We start from the raw sequence: 12,273 nt of genomic DNA, 5'->3' as shown, positions 1-12,273 counted from the left end.
TGCAGGCTCAAATTAGACATAGAGGACCCTGTACTTCACGGTTGGTTGCTTTGGGCTGATCTTCTTGATAGGACAACACCAGCCAAAGCAGAGCCAGTTTGCAAAGACTGTGAAAGGTGTTTTTTGCATTGGCTTTATTTGTTTTTGTTAGCTCCTGGCATTCAAGGAAATCTATTATATCGCTAGCTGGATATTAACATAAGGAACAAAATACTAGCAAACCAAATCCAGGAGCACATTAAAATAATCACCATGCCCAGGTGGGATTTATCCCAGGTAAGCAAGGACGGTGGAACATAGTACAATCAATTAATGTAATAAGCCACATTAACAGATAGTGAAAAAAAGAAAAAACCATGGTCAAATCAGTTGACACAGAAAAGGCATTAGGCAGAGTCTAGCACCTTTATTTTTTTTGAATGGGCAGGCATCAGGAATCGAACTCAGATCTCTTGGCATGGCAGGCAAAAATTCTGCCACTGAGCCACTGTTGCACTGCCCCTAGCACCCTTTTTTGATAAAAATACTAAAAACCAGGAATAGAAGGAAACTTCCTCAACACTATGAAGGGCATATATGAAAATGTGCAGCTACCACCATTATTCAGAGTGAAAGACTGAAAGCTTTTCTTCTAAGAACAGAAACGCAACAAAGATGCCCACTGTCACCACTGTTATTAACACTGAATTTTCTAACCAGAGCAATTAGGCAAGAAAAAGTAATAAAAGGCATTCAAATCAGAAAGGAAGAAAACTTTTCCCTGTTTGCTGATGACATGATCTTATTTAGAAAATCCTGAAAAATCCAAGCACCTAGTGCTAATAAAGTGGCAGGGTACAAGATCAACATGCAAAAACCTATAGCATTTCTGTACACTGGTCATGAGCAATCTGAAGAGGAAATCAGGAAGAAAATTCCATTAACAATAACAATTAAAAAAGAAATATCTAGGAATAAATAAATTTCATCAAGGATGTAATGGATTTATACATCCAAAACCACAGAACTTTGTTTAAAGAAATAAAAAACTTAAATAAATCAAAGGACATTCCATGTTTAAGGACTGGAAGACTAAATATTGTTAAGATGTCAGTTCTGTCAAAAGCGATTTACTGATTCAATGTAGTTCTTATCAAAATTTCAACGACTGTCTTTGCAGAAATGGAAAAGTAAACTATTAAATTTACATGGAAGGATGAGGGGCCCTGAACTGCCAAAGCCATCTTGAAAAATAAGAACGAAGTTGGAGGACTCATACTTCCTGATCTTAAAATATTACAAAGGCACAGTAATCAAAACAGCATTATACCAGCACAAGGAAAGACATAAAAACCAGTGGAATCAAATTGAGAGAGTTCAGAAATCAGCCGGCTCATTTTGTGGCCAACTGATTTTTTTTAATGTTTTTATTGGTAAATAATGTACAAACATACATTCTTAACATACAGACATTCCATACATGGTGTACAGTCAGTGGCTCAAAATATTGTCACATAGTTGTGTATTCATCAACATGATTATTTTTTGAACATTTGCATCACTCCAGATAAAGAAATAAAAAAGAAAAAACTCATGCATACTATCCCCTTTACCCCTCCCTCTCTATGACCACTAGCATTTCCATTTACCCAATTTATTTTAACCTTTGTTCCCCCTATTATTTGTTTATTTTTATCTTTATTTTTTACTCATCTGGCAATACCCTAGATAAAAGGAGCATCAGACACGAGGTTTTCACAACCACATAGTCACACTGTAAAAACTATATTGTCATACGATCATCTTCAAGAAACAAGGCTATTGGAACACAACTGTACAGTTTCAGGTACTTCTTCTAGCTATAAAGGGAATATCTATATTTTGTGTAAGAATAACCTCAAGTCTGTTTGAAATCTCTCAGCCACTAACACTATTTTTTCTCATTTTTCTCTTCTCACTCTTGGTCAAGAAGGTTTTCTCAATCCCTTGATGCTGGGCACGATGTCATCTCGGGATTTCTGTTTCATGTTGCCAGGAGATATACACCCCTAGGAGTCATGTCCCATGTAGCAGAGAGGGCAGTGAGTTCACTTGCCATGTAGGCTTAGAGAGAAAGGCTACAACTGAGCAACAAAGAGGCTATCTGGGGATGATGCTTAGGCCTAATTTTAAATAGGCTTAGCCAATCCTTTGCAGGAGTAAGTTTCATAGGGGTGAACCCCAGGATCCAGGGCTCAGCCTATTGATTTGATTGTTCCCACTGCTTGCGAGAATATCAGAAATTCTCCAAATGGGGAGGTTGAATATTTTCCCTTTCTCCCTATTCACCCAAGGGTACTTTGCAAATACTTCTTTATTCACTATTCATATCACTCTGGTATTTATCAGGGCATCACACTAATCTGGACAAACCAACCCAATCTCATTCCCTATTCAAGATTCCATGTGCTTATGGTGTTCAGCTAAACTGACCATAGAAGTTAAATTAGAAAATGCCCTACCCAAAATATAAACTTCGCACCAAATAAACATCTCTTCCTTTAGTCTCACATAGAAGTTGAAGTTTTAAAATATGGACGATATCATCCTTTATATGGTCAACTGATTTTTTTTTAACTTTTTAATTGTATAATATTACATATATACAAAGTAAAGAAAGAAAAAAGCAATAGTTTTGAAAGCACTCTTCAACTAGTAGTTACAGGACAGACCCCAGATTTTGTCATGGGCTACCATACCATCATCTCAGATTTTTCCTTCTAGCTGCTCCAGAATATAGGCGTATAGAAGGAATAAATATTTTTTATCATCACAATCAACTTTTTTTTTCTTTTTTTGTGAAAAATAACATATATACAAAAAAAAGCACTAAATTTCAAAGCATAACACAACAATTAGTTGTAGAACAGATTTCAGAGTTTGGTCAGAGTTCTGATTCCATAATTTTAGGTTTTTACTTCTAGCTGTTTTAAGATACTGGAGAGTAAAAGAAATGTCAGTTTAATGATTTAGCAATCATATTTGTTTATTAAATCCTACCTCTCTGTATAACTCCATCACCTTTGATCTTTCTATCCCACTCTTTAGGGGTATTTGGGCTATGGCCATTCCAACTTTTTCATGTGGGAAGGGGCAGTCAATAATATGGGGTAGGGAGATGGAACTAGATGATATTCTGGAAAGGCTGGGCCCTCTAGGTTTCAGGACTTATCTGGTCCAGGGACCCATCTGGTGGTTGTATGTTTCTGGAAGGTTACCCTAATTAATGGAATCTTTGTAGAATCTTATATATTGCCCTAGGTGTTCTTTAGGATTGGCTAGAACAGTTTTGGTTGGGGTTTGGCAAGTTATGATAGGTAGCAATGTCTAACTGAAACTTGCATAAGAGAGACCTTCTTGACTCTATTTGAACTCTCTCAGCCACTGATACTTCATTAGTTACTCTTCTTTTCTGTCTTTTGGTCAGGATGGAATTGTTGATCCCAGGGTCCCAGGGCCGGACTCATCCCTGGGAGTCATCTTCCACGCTGCCAGGGAGACTTCCACCCCTGGATGTCATGTCCCACATAGGAAGGAGGGCAATGATTTCACTTAACAGAGTTGGGCTTAGAGAGAGTGAGGCCACATCTGAGCAACAAAAGAGGTCCTCCAGAAGTAACTCTTAGGCATAGCTATAGGTGGGCTAACCAACATAAGCTTCACAAGAGTAAGTCTCAAGATCAAGGGCTTGGATTATTGATTTGGGTGTCCCTAGTGTTGGTCAACTGTTTTTTTGACAAAGGTATCGAGTCCACTCAATTGGGAAAGAATAGTTTCTTCAACAAATGATACTGGGAAAACTCCACATTGAAAAGAATGAAGGTGGGCCCCTATCTCATACCATATACAAAATTCAACTTAAAATGGATCAAACACTCAAATATAAAAACCAAAGCTAGAAAAGTACCAGAAGATAACATAGGGAAACATTTTCAGGACCTTGTGATAGGCAGTGTTTCCTTAGATGTTACAACCGAAGTAAAAACAACCAAAGAAAAACTAGATAAGAGCAACTTCATGAAAATTAAAAACTTTTATGCATTAAAGACCTTTATCATCAAAGTAAAAGGAAAGCATATAGAATTGGAAAACATATTTAGAAACCACAAGTCCAATAAGGAGTTAATATCCTTAATATATAAAGAAATCCTATAACTCCCCAACAAAGAGACAAATAACTTAATTACAGAATGGGCAAAAGATTTAAGTAGACATTTCTCCAAAGAAGATACACAAAATGACTAAAAAGGACACAAAAATGCTCATGAAAATGATGCTCCAATTTCATTAGCTATTAGAGAAATTTAAAACAAAAATCACGTGATACCATTTCACAGCCACTAAAATGGCTACTGTTTCAAACAAACAAATGAGCAGATAATAAATGGGGATGTGGATAAATAGAAACTCTTGTTCATGAGGTGAAAATATAAAGTGGTGTAGCTACTGTGGAAGACAGTTTGGTGGTTCCTTAGAAAGTTAAATATAGAATTACCATATGATCTGGCAATCCCACTTGTAGGTGTGTTCCCAAAGAATTGAAAGCAGGAAGTTGAGAAATATTTGCACACTGATGTTCACAGGGGCTTATTCACAATTGTTAAAAGGTGGAAGCAACCTAAGTGTCAATCACCAGATGAATGGATAAACAAAATGTGGTATATACATTCAATGGAATAGTATTCAGCCTTAAAAAGCAATGAAGTTTAAAAATAAAAAGGCAATGAAGTTTTGATACATGTGACAACATGGAGGAACTTTGAAGACATCAGGTTGAGTGAAATAAGCCAGACACAAAAGTACAAATATTTTATGACCTTATTGATCTGAAATAATTAAAGAATTCATAGAGTCAGAAACTAGGATGCAGATTACCGGGGGCCAGATTTGGGGTAGGTAATGGAGAGTTAATTCTTTTTTGGTACAGAATTTTTGTTGGGGGTGATGGAAAAGTTTTGGTAATGAATAGTGGTGATGATTCTTCAACATTGTGAATGTAATTAACAGCACTGAATTACATTACATATTTGAATGCAGTTAAAAGGGGAAATCTTGGGTTTTATATTTGTTACTAGAATAAAATTTTTTTAAAAATAGGACTTTAATAAAAAGAGTGAGCACTAATGTAAACTATGGTCTGTAGTTAATAGTACAATTATAATGATACTCTTTCATCACCTTTAACAAAGATACCCCACTAACGCAAGGTGTTAATAATATGGGGGTATATAGGAACTCTGTATCTTCTGTGTGATTTTTATGTAAACCTACAACTTCTCAAAGACTTTCCCAGATTTAAAAAAAAAACTAAAGAAGTTTGTCACCACTAGAATGGCCCTACAAGAAATGCTAAAGGGAGTTCTTTAGGTTGAAAGGAAAAGACACTGGACAGTTGTCTTGAAGCCACATGAAAAAACAAAGGTCTCTAGTAAAGTAATGACATGGGTAAATATAAATACTAGTATTACTGTATTTTCTATTTGTTCCTCCACTTTTTACTAACTACAGGATCTAAGGGACACATAAAATTTAATGACATTGGTAACAGAGTTCAGCAGGAGTTAGAAACAGGGTAAGATAATGGGTAATTGGAGATGATGGAATACAGACTGTGCAATAGGACTAGATACAAAAACTCAAAAATGGACAGCACAATAATACCTAATTGTAAAGTAATCATGTTAAAATACTGAACGAAGCTGCATCCGAGCTATAGGTTCTTGTTTTGTTTTGTTTAGTTTGTTTTGTTCTTATTATTATTACTTTTATTTTTTTCTCTATATTAACATTCTATATTTTTTTCTGTTATACTGCTAGTTCTTCTAAACCGATGCAAATGTACTAAGAAATGATGATCATGCATCTATGTGATGATGTTAAGAATTACTGATTGCATATGTAGATTGGTATGATGTCTAAAAAAAAATGGTCAGCACAATACTGCCTAATTGTAATGTAATTATGTTGGAACGCTGAATGAAGCTGCATCTGATCTATAGTTTTTTTTTGTTTTTTTTCTTTCTCTTATATATTTTTGTACTTTTTATTTTTTTGTTTTCTCTGTGTTATCACTTTATTTCTTTTTCTGTTGTCGTGCTATTTCTTTCTCTAAATCGATGCATATGTACTGAGAAATGATGACCATACACCTATGTGATGATATTAAGAATTACTGATTGCATATGTAGAATGCATTGATTTCTAATGTTGTGTTAGTTAATTTTTAATTAATAAAAAAAAAATTTAATGACAAATTGATGGTTTTGGACTTAAAGCCTATAAAAGTTGAATATGTGATTAAGTTATATTTAAGATGCTAAATTTAAGCTGTATGGTAACTACAAAAATGATATCGGAGAATATGCAAAGTTATAGAACTGTAAGTTGAGTACAGGTATAGGGGTTAGGGGTAGGGGCATTGAGAAGTTAATTCAAATGAGTGTTGGATTTCTGTTTAGGGTGAAAGGATTAGTTCTAGTAATGGATGATGGTGAGGGTACTACAATACTGTGAATGTGATTAATTCCACTGAATGGTTTACTCATGAGGGGGTGGGATGGGTAGAATTATATTGTTAATATGTTTCCACAATTAAGAAAAAAAGATTAAGTAAAGAGATAATGACAATTAAATGCAATACATGATACTGGACGGGATCTAAGAATGAAGGAGAAAATGTCAAAAGGATATTATTGGGGCATAAGGAAAATTGGAATATAGAATGCAAACTTTGTAATTTGATAGCTGTACTTAAGGTGATTATGTAAGTGAATATCTTTTTTCAAAGGAATTGTATATGGAAGTGTTAAGTGTTCAAGGAGTATGATGTATGCGACCTGCTCTTAAATGTTCAGGAGATAGACAGCAAATATAGCAAAATGTTAAATTGATGGATCTGGGTGTCTGAGATGGGCAGAGGGGGATATATATGTTCACATTCTTCATATGGTGTCTATATTATTTTTGCCACTATCTTCTAAGTTTGAAATTATTTCAAAATAAAATTATACACAAAATCTTGACTGGGGAATTAGATTTTTCAAATGGGGAGAAGGCTCATCTTTTCCAGGTTCCTCAGTTTGCAGGTGGGAAACTGATCCAATTACTCTATCCATATTAAAATCTTCTCCACTGTCTCAAAAATGTCTTTTGCAATTGATTTACTCAATTAGAATCTAAACAAGGTATGTACATTGCATTTGGTTTTATAGATAAAGTTATTCTTTTTTTAACTTTATTGTAAAATATAACATATATACAAAGAAAAGGGAATAATTTTCAAAGTACGCTTCAGTAAGTAGTTGAGGAACAGAGTTCAGAGTTTGTTATGGATTACTGTTCCACTATTTGAGATTTTTCCATCTAGCTGCTCCAAAACACTGAGGCTAAGAGAAATAGCAATATAGTGATTCAGCAGTCATACTCGTTTATTAAATCCTATTTTCTCTGTTATAACTCTTCCTTCTCCTTTGATCCTTCTACCACTCTATAGGGACCTTTGGGCAATGCCCATTCTAACTTTTTAATAATCTTAGAGAGGCCAGTCCCTCTAGGTTTCAGGATTTATCTGGCCTAGGAACCCTCTAAGGTTATAGGTTTCAGGAAAATAAACTTAGTGCATGGAGGTTTTATAGAGTATCAGTTAGAGCCCTAGGTATTCTTGAGAGTTAACAGTAATGATGTTGGTTGGGGGTCGATAAACCATAGGAATTAGCAATGTCTAGCTGATGTTTGTGTACGAGTAGCCTCCAGAGTAGCCTCTCTACTCTATTTCAACTCTCTTAGCCACTGATGCCTTATTTTTTTACACTTCTTTCCACCGCTCTGGTCAGGAAGGCTTTGTTGGTCTCATGGTCTCAGGACCAGACTCATCCCTGAGAGTCATGTCCCATGTAGTCAGGAAGACCTTTACCCCTGAATGTCATGTCCCACATACTGTGGAGGGTAATAATTTTTCTTGCAGAGTTGGGTTTAGAGAGGGAGAGAGAGAAAGTTATTCTTAAAGCATACTCCTATAGTCTTTTTTCCCCACAGTTGTTCATGTTATTCTTCTGCATCTAGAATTAAGTATGGACCTCATAGCATTGACATGATAAAGACTCTTTCTACCTGTAATACTTTCCTATTTGTTTGTTTGTAGAACTCTAAGGTCCAGCTGAAACGTAATGCTCTCTCTGTGATATTTTACTCAGATCTAGTGAATTATTTCTTCATCTGTGTTTCCCTAAAATTTAGCACCCACTTCTGATACAGAATTCATAACATCATATTGTCATTTATCTGTTTAACATATGTACACTACAAGTAGGTTAGTATGGGGTGGTGGGAAATGAGGCTGGAGAGATCAGCAGATGGTGAACCTCTCTAGGGCAAGGATTATGTAATATTCATTTCTGTCACAGTGCATCGTTTGTAGAGGGTCATTCAATGAATGGTTGCAGAATTGAATGAAAACAAAACAAAATAGTTTCACAAATATTTTACCTCAGTTTCCAACTCTGAGTTTTTTCTTTGAACTGTGAATTCTTTCAACTCCAGGAGCAAAGCGTAAGTCATAACTGGAAATCATAACTTAAGTACGCCCTTTATTTCTCCTGTTCTTTTTCTGCAGTTGGGAGGTTTACTTGTAAGTCCCAGATTGTATCGACTTCATTTGGCTGTAATTCATTATTTCTGTTCAGTTAAATTAAACTTTTTCCCTTGCCAGAGGGAATATCTATATCAAGGATCTGACAGATGAGAACCAGAGACCTTGGGCTCTTGTTTCTTGTGGTTTGAAAGGTTAAAAAGGAATTTAAAACATTTTCTGCATATTTCTGGTTTTTTAAAATGAACAGAGGTTCTCTGACTGGCCCTTCTACATGCATCAGATTTTCATTGAAAGCTTCTCCAAAATAAAGGTGAAATGATTCCAGTTATGTTCAGCCACCGGCATTGCTATCTTTTGGTTTATATTGGAAGACTAAACATATTACATCCTGGTACCCTTCAGCTTCAAAATCTGCAATCTTCTTTGAAAGTTGCCATTTGAATAAATGGACAGATAGGAAATTATATTAAGTGGGGTAATGTCTTGAAAGAGGTTTTTCTTTTTTCTGAGATATGTCATATAATGGAAGAAATGAAGAATTAGAATATTTTGTTTATTTCTCAGTTGGTCTGACTCGTGCCTCTTCCTTTCTTTGGGCCTCAATTTCCCCATCTTTAAAATACAATTAAGGGGAGCTAGTCTCTTGCAAGGTTAACTAAAGTTCTGCCATTAATAATTTGAACTCAACTTTTGAATTCTATTACATATGCAATATCCAAATGCTGCAGATGTGGGTTAAATGTAGAATTTTATCTATTTTTAAATTTTTATGTACTTTTTAAATACAGTACAAATTAGTATTAGCAAGTAGAAAGTGTTGCTGATTTCTTAGTTTCTTTTTTCCATTTTCTCATTTGTGAATTGCAGGAATTGTTTTAATCTTTTTAACGGATTTTTTTTTTAACCTTCATTACAGTTGTTTTTACAATCTTAATAGAAACCCTAGTTTAAGGTTTAGATTTTATCTTTTCTATTCCTATGGGCAACGAGGAGCATGTTCACATTGTTTTCCCCCTTTCTCCCAGTAGAGCCTATACAGGGCTCAAAAAAAATCTGTGGGACTGAAGATATTGAACAAATAAAACTATATCCAAACATAAGACTTACCTATTTTCTTAAACTGTCAAAGATTTGTTCTCAGATTTACAGGTGCAACAAGGATTACTGTTAAAACCCACCCTTAAAAATCTAGGGCTCTGCCTCATCCTTGATGCCAGGAGCCCTGCCAGTAGCTCCCCATTTCATTCTTTCCTCTAGAGCTAAGTACAAGAAAGCAAAGCTTACTCCTCAATCTGTTGTGAACAGGTACTGAGTTCTGATAAATTTATACCCTTCAGGGAGGCAGAGTGCTGCCGTTTGAATGGACAGTTCCCAACTGTATAGCTTTTTGCTGGTAGACTTTCTTGTTGTTCATTTTTACCCCTTACTCTGTTTATAGTCACTTTACTAAAATTATAAGTCCTACTGTTTAGTACACAGGTGCTAAGAAGAAAATCTTTGTTAATCTCTTGGCATGTGTTCGTATAGTGATGAGTATATGTGGTGGCAGTATCAGAACATTTATTTTTAGACAGACAGATTATAGCCTTTTCTCCCCAAAATCATTGGTTACTTTCTTTTTAGGCCCTACTTTGTAAAATAACCTTAATGCTCTCTGTTGGTTAGAACAGCCCTGTAGTGATGGCGGCATGAGTATTTCAAGAAGAGTCCCCTTTTATTCTGTAATACTGCTGTAAAATGTGCCTAGCCTTTAAGTTATCCCCAAGGCTAAGCTAGAAAGAAGGAGAGATTTCATAGAAGGAAATACTTCGCACAGTTAAAAAACATTTATCCCTAAGAATTAGTCTCTTTGAGTCATCCCACCTTCTCAGTGGAATTTGCCGTTTTATTGTACTCTTTTAGTTGAATGGATCGCTGAATGCTTTACATCATTTGTCATTAGCATATGGCTAAGATTCTCCAGCCTCTGCAGCTCTGTGGCTAGGTGAGTGTGTACATGTACACCCAGTTTTGTGTGCTTTGCTGGGCATTGCTGGTATGTTTCACGAATCAGGATAGTGTAACGATTGCTTAAGAGTTTAGGAGTTTTAGAGGAATGACGCAAGAGACTTACTCTACAGATATAACTTTTGGCTGGGGGCAGGGTATGAAATTTCTAACCTTTGCTTTCTGAAAGAATTTTTCAGACTTGGTTTCCTTCTCCACATTCCTTCAAACTAGTGTGAATAACCAGAGCATGGAAATGAAGAGCCAGAATTAAAGCAATCCTGCTTTAACTAGAGCTGTTCAACAACTCATAGCTCCAAATTTTAATTTTCTCAGAAGAATTTGCCTTGTCATTGTTTATTATAATGACAAAAAGCAGGGACTCCCCTCCCCCCAAACAAATGCATCATGTGCAGTTTTGTTTTGTCTTTTCTTTGGACTAAAGGCTTTAGCTCTAAACTTTCTAATCCAGAGTAGAGAAAAGCTATAATATAGAATAGCTCTTGAAAAAAGGAAGAGGGAGAAAAACTCCACACCCTAGGAGCCTTTTAAATTAAATGAAATTAAGTCCTTCTAAAATACTGCCTCAGCTTAGAAAAGACTGGAGAAGGAGTTATTATTTCCTGTAAAATATTCCATAATAGTTTTCAGGGCAACGTCTCAGCAGTATTGTTAACTAAAGGAAATAAATCTATCAGTTCCACTTAGGTAATCTTTGGTAATAAACGAACTCCATACACGTTGTGACCTTAGAGCCTGAACTTTCTAATCACATGACCAGCTTGTAAACTGACCTGTGAGGATGACTGTTGTAGTCCCAGTTCAGAGAGAGAAATTGGCCAAGTGTCGGAAGGGTGATCAAGCTGGACTTGTCCTGTAATCTCTGTTTCTTCATGGCTGCAATAGAACTTCTTATCAGACTTGGAAAAGCATGAAATGGAGACATGGGAAGGTAAGGTAGCTGATTCTTTAAGTCTGGACCCAAATCTAAAGTTTAAAAATTTTCTTTGATGGTTTAGAGCAAATAGTAGCCTTGAGGGAGAAGGGGAGGCGGTCTGTAGGCTACTCTTTTTTTGTGTGTTGGCAGAATTCAGTCAACAAGTTTTTATGTACATAGCAACTAGCTGTAAATGTTTTGGATAGAGAAAAGAAGTGAGGGAGAACTAGTGAATTTGATTGTCGTGGTTAATATTTTTTGGAGAAAGAGCAGCAAAAAGGGAAAGAAAAAAATAGCTTAAATTTTATAGTCACTTGAAAAAATATTTTAACTTTATTTCAATCCAGTATGTAGGTGAAGTTTACATTAAAAGAAAATTGTTCTGTTTATCTCTTGATAGAATTTGTTTACATTTTAAATTCCTTAATCCAGTTCACATACCAATGCTTTATTTAGTACTGTTAATTATTGATAGTATTGGGGTCATGAGACCTTGATAAGGAAGCCTCTGTCCCCCTTGAGAGAACTAGTAGTAGGTTAGATATTTTATAGAATTGGTTATAAGACCAACGTATTGCTAATTTCTTTTTAAGTGGGTTATTTTAAAAATGGATAAATCATCTCTGTGTGGATGTGAATGTGTGTTTAATTTATAGTGACTAGTTAATGTTGCAACTGATGTGTTTTGAGATAGGGTCCTATTTTTGTTAGAAACGTCTGACCCACCACTTTATTATTTAGA

The 12,273-nt window shown here is 35.4% G+C and overlaps 1 protein-coding gene across 10 annotated transcripts in view; it reads left to right on the top strand.

Moving 5' to 3' along the window:
- The window catches only part of NR6A1 (nuclear receptor subfamily 6 group A member 1), a 292,713-nt gene that overhangs the window by 190,525 nt on the left and 89,915 nt on the right, over window positions 1–12,273 (top strand). The window contains exon 1 of one of the 10 annotated variants that reach the window (XM_077144681.1): window positions 9,505–11,546. The exons of 8 other annotated variants lie outside the window; for them this stretch is intronic. In XM_077144681.1, the coding sequence (XP_077000796.1) occupies window positions 11,531–11,546 (16 nt within the window). In that variant the 5' untranslated portion in view covers window positions 9,505–11,530. Of the gene's footprint in view, window positions 1–9,504; window positions 11,547–12,273 lie in introns of those variants that run through there. One more of the 10 variants, XM_077144675.1, reaches the window with a different exon arrangement.

Source organism: Tamandua tetradactyla, chromosome 2 (genome assembly GCF_023851605.1).
Source record: "Tamandua tetradactyla isolate mTamTet1 chromosome 2, mTamTet1.pri, whole genome shotgun sequence".
NCBI classification, from domain to species: Eukaryota; Metazoa; Chordata; class Mammalia; order Pilosa; family Myrmecophagidae; genus Tamandua; species Tamandua tetradactyla.
The sequence above is the reverse complement of the archived record's forward strand: the minus strand, read 5'-3'. Positions and strand labels throughout refer to the sequence as shown.